The sequence below is a fragment of the Coturnix japonica genome, chromosome 3 (genome assembly GCF_001577835.2).
Source record: "Coturnix japonica isolate 7356 chromosome 3, Coturnix japonica 2.1, whole genome shotgun sequence".
In the NCBI taxonomy this organism is placed as follows: domain Eukaryota; kingdom Metazoa; phylum Chordata; class Aves; order Galliformes; family Phasianidae; genus Coturnix; species Coturnix japonica.
Genome location: NC_029518.1, coordinates 69,558,090 through 69,578,804, shown reverse-complemented (window position 1 = coordinate 69,578,804; position 20,715 = coordinate 69,558,090). Strand labels below are relative to the sequence as shown.

At 45.6% G+C, this 20,715-nt stretch overlaps 1 protein-coding gene across 1 annotated transcript; it reads right to left on the bottom strand.

Annotated features, from left to right (window-relative positions):
* Positions 1 to 218: 218 nt before the first annotated feature.
* Positions 219 to 16,670, bottom strand: AKIRIN2 (akirin 2). The gene is made up of 5 exons (XM_015858899.2): positions 16,025 to 16,670; positions 5,556 to 5,699; positions 4,923 to 5,072; positions 1,210 to 1,281; positions 219 to 902 (listed from the first exon to the last, which is right to left on the bottom strand). The coding sequence occupies exons 1-5, from the start codon at positions 16,221 to 16,223 to the stop codon at positions 892 to 894; spliced, it is 576 nt and encodes a 191-aa protein (XP_015714385.1). The 5' UTR covers positions 16,224 to 16,670; the 3' UTR covers positions 219 to 891.
* Positions 16,671 to 20,715: the final 4,045 nt, after the last annotated feature.

The window sequence follows — 20,715 nt, the reverse complement described above, 5'->3', positions numbered from 1 at the left end:
TTGTATAACAAACATGCCTCCGTAACTACAGACCGCATCCAACCTAACACATTTTGCAGCCTCCAAAGAGTTACATAACATTCTTAGCCATTTTTTTCCTCGTCTAAATATCGGGGCCCACCCACTGCTGCTAGTAAATCAAGTTTTCATTTAAACACTCAGATTTAAGTTTATTCATACACGGCAAAAGTTCCACCTGCATATTAAAAACAAACAGATTAGAAGTAAATGTTTTATTCTTCCAACTAAATTCCAGTACTACAAGGGCAGTAAAACAATGATACACTGAAAAATTGCAGCAATAAACATTTGTTAAAGACTGAGAGAATAAATAAAAACTACAAAAATGAGAAATCATATAAACCCATTCTTAACCCCCAAAAAAGTCATGGAATACAGAAATGCCCTCCTTCACTATTTCACAGGCAGTACTGTGGGCTATTTGCTTAAAATTGTCCTGGGATTACATTCTAATTTAACTGTGATTACAGCTTTGTTGTAGTGCACAGTTATGAAAACCACACTAACTTCAGTCAGAAGTGTCATTCTACGTTTTTATTTACACAACCAGTGAAGGGCAACTTCTAGAACATCAGCTTTAATCCTTTACTTTTTCAAACTTATTAACATAAGAAGCCAAATTGTAATGATACAGCAAATGAGGCCACTGGTATTATTACAGGTAGCAAAGGTCCACATCCAGGTGGTACTGACATCAGGGAGCACTCCAAAACCAGTTGCTGCATAAGAGTGGTTGCCACTGACAAAAGCTTGAAATAACCTTTGTTCACAGGGGGGAGAAAATATGGCATTGCTGCAAGTCATTACTGGGACAGCCTGCAACAATAAAACGGGGTGGATAGGGCAGCCCACATATGCAGAAAATGTGATTCATGAAACGTCTGCAAAGAGAAAGAGAACAGCAATTAATAATGGAGTTAACAAAAGCCAGGTCTACGCAAATCTGCTATGGCAACACCCAAACTTGTTTCAAAAATCAGCACGTAACAGCAGACAGCTTCTGTGTTTTAAGCGAGAGCTGCGTTTTATTGCATGTCTTCCTCTCCACCTTGGTTCTCCACGCTGTCAACATCAAGTATTTTTACCTCGGGGCCCAGATGAAGCCTAGCACTAAACAACGGCCATTTAAGCTACTGCAAGGTCAGTATCCTAATGCTGCTGCAGGAAGCGGAAGAAAGAGATACTCACAACTGGCAGGCTGTTCTCCATATCGTCGCATGATCTGATCATGCGTGAACTTCACAAACGCGTCGTATTGTTCTGCAAGCATGAAGCATTACAAGAGTGAGTCTATTAAGATTAACTCAAGCTGAAAAATATTTAAGGCTACTTTTCATACCATACAGATCGTAGCAATTAAACACACATCCTCCAAGAGTATTTTCAAGTGCCTTCACACAGCTCACAGCTGCCATTCTTTTCCATTCCCAAAGAACAACACTGCAGCACATCCCCTTAATTAAAAGGGAATAGAAAAGCAGTAACATGCTCCCAGAGAACTGCATCACATATACACAAAGATCTCAATAAACCTAATACCTGCTAAGTGTCAGAACGTTTTGAAGTAACATGCCCATTGCACAGATGCCTATCAGGGGTGAAGCAGTTAAGCAAACATGGCATTACGGTCAGTGCTAGCATTGGAAGTGCAACTTCCCACTGCTCCTATCGCTACCAGATGTAAGAAAATTAATGTAATGAAATGGAAACAAAGAAGCATGGGAAAAAGGATTTGCTGCAGAGTTAGAAACACTTTCTGCCAGGAAATCAAAAGCAAGAACAAACTAAAGGCACGAGATATGAAGTGGCTAATGCTTGACTCATTCTAGTCACAGAAGCAGCCACAACAGGCAAGGTGCAGCTGACTCTGAGCTTCATGAAAAGAGACACTGAGTGATGTGAAATGGAATTTAGATATCAAACATGTTTATTTGGCTTTGAACTAAGCATTACTTCCCAGAAATACTATCATTTCTATGCACACACCCATACATTCTCCATATTTTGTTCAGTATTAATAGTGCACTCATCAGCAGGATATCACCTTTCAGAACTAGGAAATTGAACAAGGAGAGTAATATCTACCAGATGCCGCTCCTCTCCATTCCCCTTCCTCCCTTGTGGAAAAATACATGTGCAGCAATGTGGGGTGTTCTGAGAAAAGGGCAAGGTCAAAGAAGGCAATCTTCAACCCAAAATGCAGTTAGATTTGTAGTAGTTCCTAGTCCCACAGGCTTGCCCCATTAAAGTCCCCATCATCTTGCAGGGAGGAGCTTCACCTTTGAAGTAAACAGTGTATCAGTAATCAGCAAGCAGCGCAGCAGCAGCCAAAGCGCGAACCTGGCCCAGCCATCTAAGGACATTCATCCTTAAGCGAGCGGGCCCAGCACCGTGGCGGCCACTTCCCCTCTGCCCTCAAGCTGAACCTCTGTCTCACTGCAGTTCTGATTGATGGCTTTTCAGGAGCCACGTGAGGATCTTAGCCAAACAACCAAATAACACAAAGAGCAGATTGAAACCATTTCCAAAAAAAACCAGCAACTAGAACTTTTCCCGAAAGAATGTACTAAAGGCCAGAAAGAAACCTTCCAGCTTTCTTCTTTTAAGGTTTATGTCAACATACACAGCCACTTTGTAGCACCGTCTCTGTTAAAAATCTGGTTTTGGTAATTTTAAGAATCCACACTTAGTGAAAAACCCCTTCTTGTGGCATTCAGCATAAGAAAGTTAAGGAATCCAAAGGTAAAATCATCTACCGTGAACTGATGAGAACCTGTAAAGATACCTGGACCACTGGAATCTCCTACGGCAGGTTTTAGCTATTTCAAGTCAAAAGATGGCTAAGTGCCATGAATACAAGCACCGTTAAAATGAATTCATAACTTGAATTGCAGTAATAGAGCTGTTTTTCACAAGCAGGTTCTAGAACTGCTCTCAAGCTGAAGTTTCACTGAGCCCCTTGCAGTCTTCCCTTCTGGGTTTCAAATCTGCAAAGGCTAAGTTTATGCTGACATCGTGGTTTCAAATAACAACAGGAGGGGAAATCCGGGGCATTACAGCAACCTCAGTTTTCCATTGATCACTCCATCACTCACTCTACGTGAAAGGCAATGCTGCTCACAAAGAACATGGCAGAGGAAAACAAAAAAGGCAGTATCTGGCTAACTACCTCCAAGAAAAGCATGATTCAGGAAAGGAATGAAGAAAATAGATCCAAGTTCCAAACATTCCGTTCAGTCACTTGAAAGAAGCTAATCAATATTTGTTACACAATTTCCAGTTGCATTTCCATTCATTTCACTGGTCTGTAAAAATGAGTCATCACCTCACTGTACAAAGCAAAGAAAGGGATATAGTTGCTCTGCCAGCAGAAAGATGCAAGTGGTCTTCTGTGAAAAGAATTATGCCCAATTCTAACAGTCTATTTCTAAACTCCTGTGTAATACTAAGAATTCACTACTGGCAAAATATATGGGATGCAATAACCAGTTCTTTTAGAGATCACCCTACAGGGAAATAAACCTTATCTCATCTCACTGTACGCTGCCCTCAGGCCCTAGGAGAAGGTACTGTTCCCCTTCCCTGAGGTTCCCTTTCAGAGTGACACAAGAGCACACGGTGCCAGAGGTTCCTGCTGTAAAGAACTGCAAGTTGGACTCAAAGACTGAGACAAATCAATGAGCATATCTGGTCTTCAATTGGTTGTTATCATCACCGCTAACTGAAAAGCGTTTAAGAATGTAAGAAAGGACTCCATTCCTAACATACATAAATTAGAAGGAAAAAAAAAGACTCTTGTTTCAATTAATCAGTCTGAATCGAGTTAAGAAAGAAGAATCTACAAACAAAACATTAGGTCCAAAGAAAACTAAGTATGCAGGGCTGGTTATGTATTAAGAAAACACACACTTCATGGTAGCAGACCAGAAAGCACAGAACGTGAAACAGACTCAGGTGCAGAGACAACGCTGTCACGTGCAACCCAGCAGTCTGACAGGCTTGGTGACCTCCTGCATGGGCAATGCCCACAGGAGCTGGCTCCTGAATCCAGAGATCTGCTAACTTTAATTTGATGCGTTTTCAGGTGGGACACAATGGCAACAGGTATTCAAAAACTAAGCTCACTGCCAAAGCGTGTCCTGAAATGCTCATTATAATCATACTAAGCATTAAACACATCATATTGTGAAGGCATCTACCTCTGAACACACCAAAATTAGATCCTCAGACCTTAGCAAAACACTCAGAAGTAGAGGACACTGACAACTGAAGGAAAGTCCTTTTCACATTGCTGGCATTAACACGATCCTTATCAAAGGTAAGCTGACATGAGGCGCCAAAAACACCAGCTGACTGGTAGGAAATGCAAGGATTCAACACAGAGGAACAGAAACGCAGCTAAATTACTGACAATGAAGCAGCTACCCAACACCGCTGGCAGCAGAGTAATGTAATTACTGGGAAGTGAAAGGGAAGTCTTAGGTACTGTGTCTTCTTGCCAAATTCCAGAAAAAGGAAGTCAGTTTCCAAGCAGGGAAAAAGATCCTTCACAAAGAGCTCTTAAAGAAGTAAAATAGAAAGTCTTTCTGGCAAAAAAAAAATAAATAAAATGAAGAGGAAATGATCAATTCCAACACAGCAGCGAGAGAAAGTTCTATGTGAAATAAAACCTCTGTTTCCATTGATTAGTAATACCCAGGAGTCACAGTTTCTATCCAAGACAGCGCAGAACAGAAAATCCTATCAAAGAGTCTACAGTTTTATCAGCACTGTATGCAATCTCATTCTTAATCAGACCAGCTCAGAAAGAAACTAAACAGCATAATACAAAAAAAGAGAAGTAAAACAAAATAAAAGCTTTTGAATTCATGCTAGCACATTATTTTGAACCATTAATATACCTGCAAGTTTTGTGGTCAAAATTTCTTCATACTCTTCACGGATTTTCTCTTCACGTTCTTTCAGCAAACGTTCACAGATCATTCCAACTTGTCTGAGAGTAAACAGGGGCTGTTCTTTTTTCAATGGTGATGATGCTGCAGATGAAGTACCTAAGACAAAAATACTGGGGTATAACCCATGTCCCACTTACAAGGAGTTCAAAACCCATATTATAATCAGTTCTCCTCACACTTTTTACATTAAAGGAATTTTACATATTATTTGGAGACTAGTTCCTGGGCCATTGAATACTTCAAATTAAAGTGAATCTTAACTGTAAAAGGATACGTATGAAAAAGCCAGGAGCATCACACAGTGAGGCACAAATGGCAGTTGCCACTGACAAGCTTCTATTCTACATTAAAACTACAATGTATTTTTGCAAAGACAGCTGCTTTGTATCAGCCTATTGCAGGATCAGTGGCAGGGAAAGAAGAAAACCTGGTAAGCTTCCAGATTAATGCTATTATTGCTTCCCCCCAAAAGAAACCATAAATGATGAGAAAGTGCAATAATACAGGAAGCAAAAAAGGCAAATTATTTCCTCAGAATCTGAGAACACAGACCAAAATTACACAGAACGCTCCGGCTACCTGGCAAAGCTGGTCCAGTAAGAAATAACGCATGTGGCTGTGCATCAGTAGAACAACAAGGATCTGTCTGCTGGAAGTTATTTTCTAAGTGTCTCCTCTTCTGCATGCGTTTGTACTCCTGTTTTATGTTGTACAGAATTTGTTCTAGGAGAAAAACAGTCAAAGAATTAAACCTCAAGTAATTACATTTCAGCATTTCACTTTATTTCTACTAGAACATCTAATGTAGATGACCAGGAGATGCTAAAAACTAAACTCTTAAGCCTCCAAGAACGGTGCCATTTTACCCAGGACACAAAGCAAATAATGAAACTAACAGAGAAGTGTTAAGTCCAGAGCATTTTCACAAGAGAACACATGAGCAGAATAGATTATTTATTAAGGTCAAGTGCCAGTGCTGGGGTAAAGCTAACAAGAACAAACAGTCTGATTTGGAAATGTAGGAACCAAAAACTGGATGATACACACAGATGAAAATTAAGTCTCCGTGATGTGCCGCTCCTCCTTATTCAGTATCTGACAGACAAGCAACAAAGTAGGGAAGGAAACAATTCTGACCAAATATTCATAAAGCAGCTACTGCTTAAACCCTCCAAGAACTGGAATCCAACAGACAAAAACAAAGGCCTTCGCAACACTTCATGGCCCCAGATGTATCCAAGTAAACCCCGTGGATGGATCAATAACCTCTTTTAAGAGAGTACAGCAATATGTAAGTCAGCATTTGACCTGCACTGGGTAAATACAGCAGGTGCTTCTAATAATCTCATCTCATTATCAACCCTGTGGTGCCTCCTCTCTGAAATATGTGGCAAAAAGCTCTCAGGACCATCAGAGCCCCCCAATGGACACCCCTTGGGAAATAATGCCTTCCCCCCTACTCCTCCAGGAGACCTTCAAACAAAGAGAGCTCCAAAGCCTCCCTTCATACCACAATTCTTGTAAATGCTCAGACCTATTTATAAAACAAACAAAACCGCATTTCCCTAAACAGTCTGCTTCCCCCAGACTAAGCTTCTAGACTTAAGGCAGAGATGGCCTTTCAAGGCTCACATACACATTCATCACTGTGATTGTGTCAGGGTTGCAAAAAGCTCCAACTCAGTTCCTTCCTGTTTCCATTCAATGCAACACCATGAAACCTTCTTCCACCAGTTTTCAGTGCTTGTGAACCCAATGTTCCTGAGGTCCTACATTTGAACATTTCCTAACACGCACCCGTATGAAGCAAGTTAACTTCAGCAATAAGCTGTTTCAGTAAGTGGCCGAAGCCCATGCCAGATCAAGCAGAAGCAAACATTTGTCAATTTCTAGTTCAGAGGTTCAGTGGCGGCTGCTCTCTAATAGCACAAGCCAATCTAGAGGATTCTCATTGATGGGCAAGGAAATCAATTCCAGCCAACAGAAGTATCAGCACCTTCTCCAAGGAGCTTGTTTGGATGTTGCTCCTGGACAAAGAGCACCCTGTAATTTCTACCTTTTCAATCCTACGCCCACAGTGCTTGTGCAGTTCTGTCCGTCATGGTAACTTGGTTCAAAGCTGCAACTGCAGAAAATATAAGCAGCACAACAGGGAAATGAAGGAAATTGAGGAAGATAAAAGAGCCACATTCAAGGACGGCTGGAGGATTCCCTATTGCTGTAGGACAAACTATAAACTACACTCCACTGAGGTACTGAAATACACCAACCAGGTTAAACACAGGCTTCCGAAACGAATCCCAGGTAGAACTTGTCACATAGGTGGGGCATCAGACATTGCAGGTGGAGTTGCAACATTTTAACTCACCAGCATTAGGGTGGCAAAACAATCTTCTTCCTCAGAATCAAGTGCTGCTCTGGCTCCAGGGACACAGCTCAGTGCTGAGTGGGAACCCAGTCAGCTGATAACATCACACCTCTCCTAAAGCTCCAAGAAGCACCATGTATGCTCCAGGAAACCTGACTGCAAGGATACACGCTGTATTTATGTTAACTACTGAACACAACCATGCGTGTGGATCCTCCGCTGCAACTATGTGGTCTTGGTCATATTTTGCTTTACAAATTCTGTATGAACTGCAAAAACATCAGCTGAATGAGGCCTAACAACTTTGCTAAGTCTTCTCTACAGCTCTCTTTAATAATACCTATATGTAGAAACATTTTCAAACCAGATTAACCTCCAAAAATATTAAGAAAAGATCTGAACAGACTGATCAACAGGTTTAAACCAAGAGCCATCAGCCAGGTTTCTTCCAGCCCAAACCACGTCTGCTAATTACACTGAGAATACTTCAGAGAGAATGTATAAAACCCAACTAGAACAGAAGGGAGGTAGCAGGGGAAAAAATAAACATGTGCTGACTCTGGGGACAAACAGTACAACTGGAACAGACAGTAAAGATCTGTGCACTAAGGAATACACAAATCTATTCCAAATTACATGAACTGCAGACAAAAAAAATCCTGTACTACAGTAACTTCATCTACTTCTAATTTGGTATCTTCTAACAGTGCTCTGACAATCACAGACTGTAAGAAAAAAAGCTCCGGACAGATCTACTGCAACAACACCTCCCAGTAAATGCTGCTTTGACAGCCTGCATGGCAACACTACCTTCAGGGAAAGCTCTGCAACTAGACAAATCCAGCAGGGAGCAGAAACAACAGTAATACACTGTCTGCATTTCAAACAGCCACCAGGTAAGGAAAAGAAGACAAAAAAAGCCTGGAACCTGAAGACTTGGGCATGCTGTTAGTCTGTGCTGGCTGACAGGATTCCTACATTCGGACTGATACAGGAGATGCGAAGCAGCATCGTTGGTGAGCACAGAACTGGCCCACAGGTGGGTGCTGTCGGCACTGCGCTACCACCAAGGATTCACCTCCTAATGCCCTCCACTTGTACAATGAAGGTTAGTAAGTGAAACCCGCTCATTTAACACAGCACCGAACTATTCAATGACTATTCAAATACAGGCAACTCACAATTATTCACATTCCTTATTTTAACTAATGCCTCTGCTTCCAGAAAGCCTTCTTGGCTTTTCCAGTTGTTTCTTAATTTCCTTCACTTGCAATTAACTCTATTCTCTCTGCAGTTGACGACTGAATTAAAACGGGTGCTTATCTGGTGTCAAACACAGGACACGTTCCTTTAGTGTTCCTTAAATAAGGAGGCCCAAACTGTCTTTTTCAATAGTGACAGTTATTTAATGAATTACTTCATCTATTAAGATCTAGAATCTGGAGGTGTACTCGCTAAAGAAAACCCCAATTAACTGAGCCTCACTAAGACCATAAAACTGAAGCGAGAACATGAATCACGTACATCAGAATTTGCTGGCTGTTTTAAATAGGACTCGCTGCCGTCCTCAATGCTGCTAAAGTTCAAGCCGGACACTGTACTTCAGGCAGCAATTTTATGTATGATGGAAAAAGGTTTGTGTTCCATCCAATCAAACTGCCTCCGTGCTGCCTACCTTCCATTCCATTTTAACTTCACTTCCCCACTGGCTGTAGACACATCTAGAGGCACACAGCTGGTTAGCAGGAAACATCGGGCTGAGGAGCTGAACATGAGAACGGGGCCTGCTGCATCTGGGGCAGGAGCAAGAAAAACCCACAGTGCCACCACGCTGCAATGAAGGACTTCTCAGGTGACATTTCCGACTCAGAATGACTGCGGGTGCTGGGCAGACTACACGCCACGTGTCCCTATCTCCATCCTTCTTTAAAAGGGCCAGGTTCCAGGCCAGCATAAATAATAAAAATGGGGGCTGCTGTCAGCACGAGGGGGAGTCAGCTGAATAGACCCAAATAGAACAACATGTAGAGATGGTTTTTCATCTAGAGTCCTGTATATTAAGATCATAATGTTAAATATATTTGTTCGCTTAACACTGCAATCAAGCAAGGACAGCATTCACTCCAGTTCTCCTTCCAAATTCGAAATGACGAGGGAAGCAGAATGACACACTTCGTGTTGCTTTCACAACCAATGAAGAGAGCGAAACATGAAGGGGCAAAGCAGAATTCAGGCTCGGCATCTGAAATATGTTATGTCACACTGAAGCATTACAAAGCCAAATATTTACTTCCAAGGAGTGATGTCTACTTCCTTCAACTCATGATAAGAGACACAAAATTATTCTTTCTTTTTCATCATTCTGTCATCTAATTACTCCATCCTGACCTGTAATTGCCTAGAAATTATGTACAAGGGCAACAGTCGTTCCATCTGAAAAGGTAACAAGGCAAGCAATTATTTTCTCCATTTTAATAACCTCTTATCAACCATGAAGATGCCGATTATTTCCCCTGAAGGATTTTTCTTTTTGGCTTCATTTTCAAACCAGCAATTTCACATCTCGGTTCCCAACTTCCCCAACTTCTCTGAAGGAAACTTTGGCAAAACAAGTAGGAAGGTGACTCAATGGGCTGAAATCAGAGTAGCACTTTTCCTGGCCTGAAATGGAAGCCACAGCTCAGGTTTCAATTTGCAATGTCACCATCCAACATATGCATCCAAACCTCAGCCGTGCCTGAGATTCTGTCTCAGTGAATCAATGGAGAGCTCTCCTGATGCCAGCAGCACACATAGCACACACACCCCAACAGCTTGCAGCTCCTTCTGAGGCCAATCTGTTCCACTGTCCTAGTTCAGGCTTTTCATCCTTACTCAACATTTGGTTGATGTTACCACAGTCCAAATTTGGATCTCTCCAGCAGACTACAGACACACAAAATCAATGTTAACAGGCTGCCCAGGGAGGTGGTGGAGTCTCCTTGGAGTCTCCTTCTCTGGAGATATTCAAGACCTGCCTGGACGCCTACCTGTGTGACACGGTGTAGGGAGCCTGCTTTCGCAGGGGGGTTGGACTCGATGATCTCTAGAGGTCCCTTCCAACCCCTACAATTCTGTAATTCTGTGTTAGGATGCCAGCATCTCCTCCAGACAGGACAGCGCTGCAGCAAAGCAATGGATTAACAATATTCCCTGTTAGGCTTTTTTTTTTAAATCTATGTAAACAGGGACTCCGCAGACACAAGACAAATTAAAACGGTCCAGATACTCCTCTTCTTGCTTTGGTCAAAGACATCAATCACTCCAGTTAAGTTTCTTAATTAGGCATGCTGCATTAGGCTTCAATAACAGAATGTATACTTTTAGAAACCACTCTCATGTCACAGACAGAACACAGGGTGGGTACAGCACTGACACTTGGCAGTAGCGCCTGCAGCTCCAGAAGCAGCTCGTCCCAGATCCTGCAGCCCAGAACCCGCTACCTCAGGAGATCCAATTACTTGATGCCTCAGCCTGATGAAGGTTCTGCTTCTCCCGCGACGTGCCCGATGCTCACACATGCATCAGCTCATTCTGCAAACGTGTTATTTCAGGAAATCCCAGCGCTCCCCATCAAGGGGTTGAGTAATGAAAAATAAATCAAGCAATGCAAAATGTATTAGATACAGCAATTACATCTTTCTCTTCACACACACACACAAAGTCACAGTGCATCTACCAGACTTGCCACCGAAACAAAGAATTTGCTTTGACATTTTATGACATCTAAGACCAAAGGCATTTAACATTTACAGTCACCACAGGAATCTATAGAGGAACTTCTCATACAGATGAAATGATTGCATCCAGATGCCGTCATTATGCGCTTTTTCTATTTTTTGTTCTATTTTTTTAAGGGGTGGGAATGTTTTGTTTCTAAAATCCCAATGATTTCTGCCATACTGGAGCACAAGAAGAAGCCTGGCACTGTGCCACGGTAATTTAGCAATAAACACACACACCAATAAAAGTTAACAAAACAGAAATTAGGCAGGAGATGTGACGGTACCAACGCGTTCCAACCCCGCTGCACTGGTGCACTGGAAATGCAGAGCTGGCCTTGGCTGCAGCCCCAGCGGAGCTTGCGGAGACGCGGCTCTCCGTTTGCTCAAGAGGACACAAGCGAAAGGTCACAGCAGGACAGCAGGGCAGCCTATGGGGAAGGCTCGCGGCTCTTCCTACTTGGAAAGGTCAAAGTCATTTTCTTGCGTAACTTTCAACATTTTTGGTAATTAGACCCAATTTTTCGGATGACTCCGTGAAAGGAAAGCGCATATATTAAAGAAACTAAACTGATTTCTATTTATTCAGCTCTCAGAAGACAGCGTCTCACAACCAGCTCCGTTTGCCATCTCTGTCTACGGCCATTTGCCATCAGACCGCCACTGAAGCAGCAAATACCAATTGTGTGCACCCATTACCACAGAGCACATCAATCCAATAGTTTCCATACGCCGGCCGATTTCTGACATTATCCCTGCTTGGATCCCAACCAGTGACCCGAGGTGAAGCCATTCTCCATAACCCCACCCCCTCCCATTTCTGGTTTGCGACACCGCTGTGTTACTGGGGAATGTCTGAGTGCATAAATGCTTCTGATAGAGTGAAGAACTGCACCGCCTGCTTGGGGATTTTTAAGGGATTTCACAATCTATTTTTAAATACAACTTTCTTTAGAATTCTGCTGAGTTCTAGCTGCAGCTCATCCTCTGATTCTGAAATAGCAGCGTGGAAGAAAGCTACCCATCAAGGTTTGTGTTCTCAGTTACTATGGCACAGTCAAGGACCCTGCCAACACCAGCCCTCTTCACCCCCCACCAGTTGGTTTGTCGGACTGCACCTCCTGCTGGGACCTCAGCCTCGAGCATTCAGACATGTGGGCTTTTCTTGCACTGACGTGCCCTTGAATACAGCAAACAACTTGAGTGCAATACATTCCACACTCTCTTGCCCAAAACGTGACCTTTCAACAAGGTAAAACTGTGAGTAATGCTTCTCCAGCAGAGAATGCAAAATTCATCTGGAAGAGAATACAAGAAATATTGCAACTTTCTCCTTCCAGACTCAAAAATGTATGTGACAGCTTAAAAGCAAGACAGCACCCTCAGGACCACCAAGGAAAGGGAACACACAAAGCACACGATCCAGCCAAGCAGCTCTCCAGCCCCTTCTCACACCGTCCACCCACTGGGCCATAACTCAGCCATAGCACAGTGTGCGCCAGGTGACTTGCAGATGTTTCTATCTACCTTCCCATCTCCACCATTCCAGCCAGCATCAGCTGAAGGGCTCTAACCAACAGAGCTATTTGGATCACACAGAACAGCCTCACTGCAAGCAAGAGCTGACATCCAAGTAGATCTCTTTGGTACCATCCCAGCAGTAGGAAACTTCTCAGAGCCAGAGCCATCTTCCATCAGGCGGCTGTGTCCTACGTGAGTGTGCTTTTAAGCACATCATTCCAGATGCAAACAATGGTATCCAGCATTACCAAACGCACTTACAGAGTACGCTCAAGTAATTGGAAGGTCAACTCCACAGAAAATATAGACGGCGAAGCCACAATTACAGTTTGGCTGCCAAATTCATTGAGAAACTGGAAGTGACCTAACAGCTGTTCAAATAACCACAGAATATTAAAGCACTCTTGTGAGATATACGTTTCATCTCGAATAAGCCTCGCCTCTCAACCAGACGCGTCGTTTATTTGTCTATGAGCGCTCTGTAGAGACAGCTGGTTTCTCATCTGACTGCCACACTGTGTTCTTCGCTCTCTGCACCTCCCTCCAGCAGTTCAGATTCCGCTTCCAGATAATTCTCGCTTGAAATGATTAACCATGCGCTAAGTTCTGGTGCTGATACATTCCCTGCTGGGTAAAGTTATAACAGCACCAGGTAGGAAAAAAGCCTTTTGAGTGAAGTTAAAATGAAGTAGAGGCATTAGGTTTGATAGCAAAGTGATTTCATTAAATCAAATTCAGATACTTCTTAAGTGTTGGAAATGTGAGCGTTACAGGAAGAGCCTGAGAAAAAACCCTCAGTGGAGTGAACTCTGCCTATTGTTATGAATTTCTCAATACAGGAAAAAAAAAAAAAAAAAAAAAAAAAAAGAACCAAACAGTGACTCAGCTGGGAAGACTTGTAAAATCTGCCTGGAATTCTCCTCAGAGAGAGGGCAAGATTTATCCAACCCAGATGTACACGTCGGCATCAGCAATGGTTACCTCAATTAATCCTACGGCCAATGGAGAGCAGCGAATACTCTTCAAGGACCCTCAGCCTCATCCCCAGGCAGAGCTGTAGAATAAACCATCCATTTCTTCTGCACGACTATCGAGAATCCCACAAATTATTAGGTCAGATGTGCATTTACAAAATTAGATGAAGTAAATCCCACAGAATGTTTCAAATGACCCCTTTTAAAGCTCTATTTTGTCCACTGGGTATATTTCATTTCATCATGCCATGATACCCCTAAATTCAGCTGAAAGGAAAAAGCAAGCAAGCTCCTTCACACTGACATTTGCACTCTCCTGTGTAATTTCTTTGGCTTGGAACAGAAAACAGAGGGAGCTTTTACACAACAGCCACGTAAACGTGCACAACTTGCAGACACACTGAGCCTCGCTCAGGAGCACTCAATGGCTCACAGACATTTGGAACCACTATTTATTGTATCACGGCTCACACAAAACACCCTCACTGGTACAGAACCACGTTCCCACAAGGATTACAGCCCGCGCCTCCGATTTTATCAAGAGATGAGGCCTGGATCTGCTCAGCTGCAGTGACGTCTCTGTTCTTAAGGGCCACAATCACTAACAGTATGACAGGAATTCAGGTATAACCTCAAATATTGCCATAGGAATCATCTCTGCAGGACGTTTTCTTGATTCATCTCCTTCCAGCAATACACACGCACTGGCCAGATGACACTTCTATTCAATATTCATCATCTCAGCTCTCCAAATCCCAGGGTAACAAACCAGAATAAATCATTGCAATGAAGCCACGCATCTTCTAGAAAGAATCAAATGAATTCCAGTTGTGAAGCCCTATCTCAGTACGTACATAAAGCCTTACTGTACTGGGGAGTGCACAGCGCTCGTCGCAGACCGCTGACTCATTCGAGATCTTTTCCTAGAGGTTCAAAAAAATAGCAAGGCATCCATGCCAAGTGCGAGTACTTTGTATGCCCTCCATATACTTCCCTCCCTCTGAGCTTTTCCCTTTTCTTTTTGTAATATCTGAATAAAAACTGCAAAAAAAAACCAACCCAGAAGTGTTCTACTGCATATGCTGTCGTTTCACGAAGTAGGAATACTGAAATAAAGAATTCCCCCTACGTGGATGGCAATGTGAAAGCAAAATGCTCATCCGCCTGCTCAACACCAGCAGGATTCTGAGGCAAACTTCTGCACAGAAAGCAGCAGCGCAAAGAGCTGCGACAATTACAGAGGGCTCCTTTCTGCACACAAAGGACAAAGATCTAATACCTCATCGCCGCCACCACTACTGGCTGCAAGCACAAAGTGAGTGCGTTACTGGAAGCTGCCCAACGAGTAACCATAGGAAGGGACAATCAGTCATAAAATCATCGAATCCTTCGTAGGAATGGACCTCTGAAGGCCATCTAGTCCAACTCCCCTGCAATCCCACAGGCCCGGCCAACACTCGCTCCTTTCTTCTCCTCGTGCCCAACGAGCTCAGCCCTGCACCGTGTCACGGGCAGACCCGCGGCGCTCAGAGCCACCGGCTCAACCACCTCCCCTCGCGCTTTAAGAGCACGGGCACCCTTCTCGCCCAACGTCTCCGAGGCGAGACGGCTCGCTCTCATTTTATCTGCCCCGGAGGCAGCGCACACTCGCACATAACCGCTTTCATCGCACGCTTTTTTCCGCCCGAAACTTGAAGGATGCCGCACAACGGGTCACATTCGGAGCGGCGACGAGCATTAAAGGCCCGCACACGGGATCGCCCCTTTGTTTTATCTGCTCGGGCCTTTCCCGGCGGCGTTTTGCTGGTGATTGATGACCAGCCGCGCTCCCCGCCCCCCTCCCCTCCTCCTCCTCCTCCTCCTCCTCCTCCTCCTTCCAGGCCGCCCCCCCACAACGTCTGGGCGAGGGGCGGCGGCCCCCCGGGACAGACTCTCCCCCCCCCACCCCGAGGGCAGGGGGGGCTCCGAGAGGGTCCCCGCCCCGCCGGGTATTTCCGCAACCGGGCTCGGCCCTGCGGCTCTCCCAGCACCGGGGGGAAGGAGGAGAAAAAAAAAAAATTAAAAATAAATAAATAAATAAATAAAAATAAAGAAACCGAACCTCCTCCGTGCCCACCGCCCCGCACTCCCCCCGCCCGGACCTTGTCCGCAGCCCCCCCCGCCCCGACCCCTCTCTCTCTCCCAGTGCCGGCCGCCCGCAGCGGCGCTACCCGCCCCCCTTCCTCCCCGTCCCTCCTCCCCCTCTCCTGCCGCAAACGGCCATTTCCATTGTGTCTCCGCCGCGATGCTGCCAAAGCCGAGCGGGGCCGGCCCCGGCCCCCGCCAACCGCCGATCCGACGTAAAACGGCCCCGGTGGGGGGGAGCCGCGGCACCCCCTCTTTCCCCCACGCCCTGCCCGCAGCCCCCCGCGTTTCCCCCCTCACCTGTGGTGAGCCGGGAGGACACCTCTCCGAAGGGCGAGGGCTCCATGCGCAGGTATTTCTGCGGGGAGGCGAAGGAGGAGGAGGAGGCGGCGGCCGAGGCCGGGGCTGACAATGGCGCACATCGCCTCCGCTTCGGGGACGCCGGGCTGAGCAGCGGGTCGAAATCCAGAGTCCTTTTCAAAGTGGCGCCGCACGCCATGGCGCCGGGCGGCGGCCGGGCCGGGGAGCGGGGCTCGGAGACGGGGGACGGGCGGACGGAGAGGAGAGCGGCCCTACACGGAGGCGCCTTCCTCGCTGTGTGGGGCGGGAGGGAGGGAGGGGAGCGAGGGAGACGGGGGAAGGAGGGGGCCGCTGCGTCAGGGCCTCCGTCGCCTCCCTATCGGCCTCTCTCAGGGGAGCGGCCCCTGCCCCCAGCGGCTCGGCCGGCCGGATCCCCTGTCGCCGCCCGTCCCGCCGTACCCCGCGCTCCGGCGGGGCCGATTCCGCCCGCGGAAGGTCGCGGAGCGGCCGCTGGGCCGAGGGGTGAGGAGCCGGGCCCGGTTATCCGGCCCGCGGCCGTCGATGACGAGCGATGGCGGCTGGGCCCGAGCGGCGGCGGTGGCGGCGCTCCCCTCTGTGACTCCCGCACCAGCAATATGGCGTCAATAACAACGCCGAGGATTCAAAAACCAGCCCCCCGCACTGCGCCTGCGCACCTGCCGCGGCAGGCGGCCGCGGAGGCTCAGGGGAATTGTGGTTTCTCCTCCCCTTCCTCGCCAATCAGCGGCGGGCTGAGCTCTGGGGGCGGCGGAACTACAAATCCCGGCGTGCCCCGCGCCGCTCTGCCCGGCTTCCGGGTTCTGATTTAAATCCCCCTTCAGCGGCGGTCGGGTGTGTTGGAGGGCGGTTGGGGGTGGGAGCGAGATGGTGGCGCCTGAGGGGCTCGGGGCGGGGGGGGGGGGGTGTTCTCCACAGGCTCCGGGGCACGGCGAGGGGCAGGGGGACACGGTGTGTGTGCTAGGCCCTGCGGCACGGCTGTGGGGCTGCTCGGACTCGTGTCGGCAGCTCCGGTGTGGCTGCAGTAAGGGCCAAGTGCCATCATGTGAGGGGAGAGCAGGGGCAGAGATAGCAGCTGAGGGCTCGGTTAGAGCCGGCCGTGCTGTGAGCAGCCTCCAGGCTTCAGGCTCCATTACTGACAGAGCGCTTGTAGCTCCAGCCTTATGTGGCAAGAGCTGAGCTCCTTCCTGTTTCTAATCGAAGGAAACTGTGTCACAGTTCAGCACAGGGGAAACGCCAACAGGAGCTGCTAGGCCTTAAAATGCATGTAACTTCAGCTTTTATGAGCCTTAATCTAAGGGTTAGCATCGAGATGTTGTCCTCAGAAGACTAAACAGGGAGCGTTTTAATGCTTTTTGGGTCATTATTATCTGTTATCTTTTCCTCTGTACAGAGATACTCGGAATATTTCCTTAGTGAGGAGGATGCTGACAAGCCTTCCTAAAACAGAACGAGGCTGAGGAAGTGCACTGATGTTGTTAGTGTTGTAATTGTCCAACTATTACTTTACCGGTATAACTCCTTCTGTGCATGCTCTTCTTAGGAATAATGATAGCTGGTTTTCCTTCCATTCATTTAATTTGCAATTTCCATTACATTTCCCTAAGCAGATAAGTTTCCCTGTATTCATGCAGCAGTTTCATGTATACTTATTGAGCGCCTCACCAAGCAAGGCTGAGGCTGAATTGAGGAACTTGTTAGTCACTCAGCATGTGCATGAGGCAATTCCTTAGTTTGGAGTGTGCTGAGACTGCCACTACTGCCATCATCTGTGTACTGAGAAATGTCTGTGTTGGGCGCAATGTTCATAGAATCATCTGAGTTGGAAGAGTCCCTGCAATGATCATGAACGAGCATGGTGCCCTGGTGGCCAAGAAGGCCAATGGCATCCTGGGGTGTATCAGAAGGGGTGTGGTTATAGGTCCAGAGAGGCTGTCCTACCCCTTTGCTCTGCCCTGGTGAGGCTGCATCTGGAATATTGTGTCTAGTTCTGGGCCCCTTAGTTCAAGGAGAGGGAACTACTTGAGAGAGTCCAGCACAAAGCCATAAGCAATGATAAGGGAGTGAAGGATCCCCCTTATGAGGAAAGGCTGAGGGAGATGGGTCTCTTTAGCTTGTAGGAGACTGAAGAGTGACCTCATTAATGTTTATAAATATGAAAAGGGCTAATCATAGAATTACCCAGGTTGGAAAAGACCTTGAAGATCATCAAGTCCAACCGCAGCCTAATCAGTACTCTGACTCTAAAAACCCTCTGCTAAATCATATCCCTGAGTACTACATCCAAACGGCTCTTAAACACATCCAGGGAATGTCAGGAGAATGGAGCCAGACTCTTCTCAGTGACATCTAATGATACGACAAGGGGCAAGCTGGAACATAGGAGGTTCCACATAAATATGTGAAAAACTTCTTCACGGTAAAGGTAACAGAACACTGGAATGTGCTGCCCAGAGCTTTTGGGGTCTGCGTCTCTGAAGACATTCAAAGCCTGGATGGGTGCATTCCTGTGTGACCTAATCTAGGTGTTCCTGCTCTGCTAGGGGGATTGAACTAGCTGATCATTCATGATCCCTTCCAATCCCTGACATTCTGTGATCAGGGACACCTACAGCTAGATCAGGTCACCCAGCATCCCTCTGACCTGACCCTGAGTGTCTCTGGGGGTGAGGCATCCACCACCAGGCTGGTTGACCTGTATTGAAAAAGTTCCATTACTTTTTAGCATTTTACCAGTTAATATTTGTGCTCTCTTATGTATCTATTTCATGTGTACATACACATACGATTTCTGCCTTCTGCAGGAGGAAAGATTCATTTACATTAATTCATGTGACACCAGATCCTGAGAACCACTTAGGTGCAATTGCAGTCAATTAAGACAGACTGGGGAATCAGGCAAAACTTCATCAAGATAAGCTACTAGAAAGCAACTATAGCACAGGCAGCAACTATAATTGTAAGCAATTGATCAGAACCACGATTGTCCTAATCAACAGTTACTCAGGCTTTATCTGACCTTTAATTTGTTCAACTAAACTGAAATAAGTCAAAATAAGAATTCACACAGCCCTTTGCAGTAAATTAAACCCAGCTAAACCAATGTAGCTTTGCATGTAGACAAGCCCTAAGGCAGCAAAATGTCCAACAGCAGTGACAGAGTGTTTGATGGTTGTCAGAGAACATGTGTTTTTACTTTCATTGTGGCAGGAAACACCATAGGGTCAAGGCTGCAAACCACTGTTTATATTGTTCTTTCTTCTACTTACTTATTATATAACCAATTTGCAATGTCCCATTATGTGCTGCATAGGGTGCTTTTAAAATTAAACTATACGTTATAGGCATGTTTTAAAAATAAATACCATCCACAAATTTTATTAATGCTGGGAATGAGAGAGTGTGTTTACAGCTAGTGCTGTGCTAGATTTCATTGGGTCTGCACTTCAAGCATGACACCTGCTAAGAGGACAGGTCCAGATGTAGGACAGTGTTTTGACCTTTGCATTTCTGAGATGGGGGAAAGAAGTGACTCTTGTGTACTGCTTTGGGACTGCAGGGAAAATATAGTTGCATGAATGTTAGTCTTTATCTTTTCTTCCCCTTCCTTCTGCTATTGGTCCATTCCTCTACTGCTTTTTCTCTGTCTTCCTCTCATTCTCTTTAAGTCCACCTTGACTCTGCTTCCCCTTCCTTTTCCTTGAAACATCCCATTCATTTGATGCAGGGTTCACATCGCAGTCCTTTTATTTTCTTTTGTGTTAATCGCGTTTCTCCCATTTAACAGTCTCTCATTTCTCATTAACAGGTTTTGCTCACAAGCATGTGACCTCCAGTTAGCTGAGCTCTTCTCTAAGCCTTGTTCTATCTTGCCCTGAGTGAGGAAAAGCTACCTAAAGTGTATGTAGTTTGCCATTCCAATCCAGTTTGGCCGTACGTATCAAAGATCTCTTGCTGACGTATCAGACAGTCACTGTGTTTGCTGATTGTGTAAACAAAATGCAGAGAAGTTGTTCTGTCAGGACTTGAGTGGAGTGTTTCTGTGGTGCCAAGTGGAAAAAATGGTTGGTTAGGATGAGAAAATGGGGATTAAAGTGGGTGTTGTAAGATGGAGAAAACAGCCGAAAGAAAAATTGAACCAGTTTCTCAATCTGCTTTGCTGTACAAACGCATGGCAAGCAAAAGAATAGGATAAAAAGGATCTGAAGCGAAAGCTGGAGTCAGTGAAGGTCACCTGTGCTTATTTAGTTACTGACTTATCATGGCTGAAGTGTATCAAAAATTATGAACTAACCTGCAGCTTGGAGTAACCTCAATAGGGCAGAGATGTTTCTTAGATTTAAGGTATTTCTAGCATAACTGTAAAATGATCTTTGCCAATATTGAGGCACTAAAAACACATATTTCATCTGAAAGGCTGTACATACCACTCATATGCATTCAGGAAAGATTAATTAAAACCAGAACTTGTCCAGAAAAGGTGCCTGGGAAAATGGAAAATTTATTTATTGCAAGAAGCTAAAGGATTGTGAATGGCTGGCCCCACCAAATCACTCTTGAAGCCTCTGATTTTTCTGTGAAGCAGAAGGAGGAGGTAATTTAGGAGCATTTTAAGGTCTTTGTTAGCAGCAGGGACAAGGATGATATAGGAACTG

Coding starts and splice junctions, on each gene's coding strand:
- AKIRIN2 (XM_015858899.2), bottom strand. CDS start 16,223: ATGGCGTGCGGCGCCACTTTGAAAAGGACTCTGGATTTCGACCCGCTG. Junction 5,700..16,024: donor GTCCTCCCGGCTCACCACAG/GTGAGGGGGGAA, acceptor TTTTTCTCCTAG/AACAAATTCTGTACAACATA. Junction 5,073..5,555: donor TACTGGACCAGCTTTGCCAG/GTAGCCGGAGCG, acceptor TTTTTGTCTTAG/GTACTTCATCTGCAGCATCA.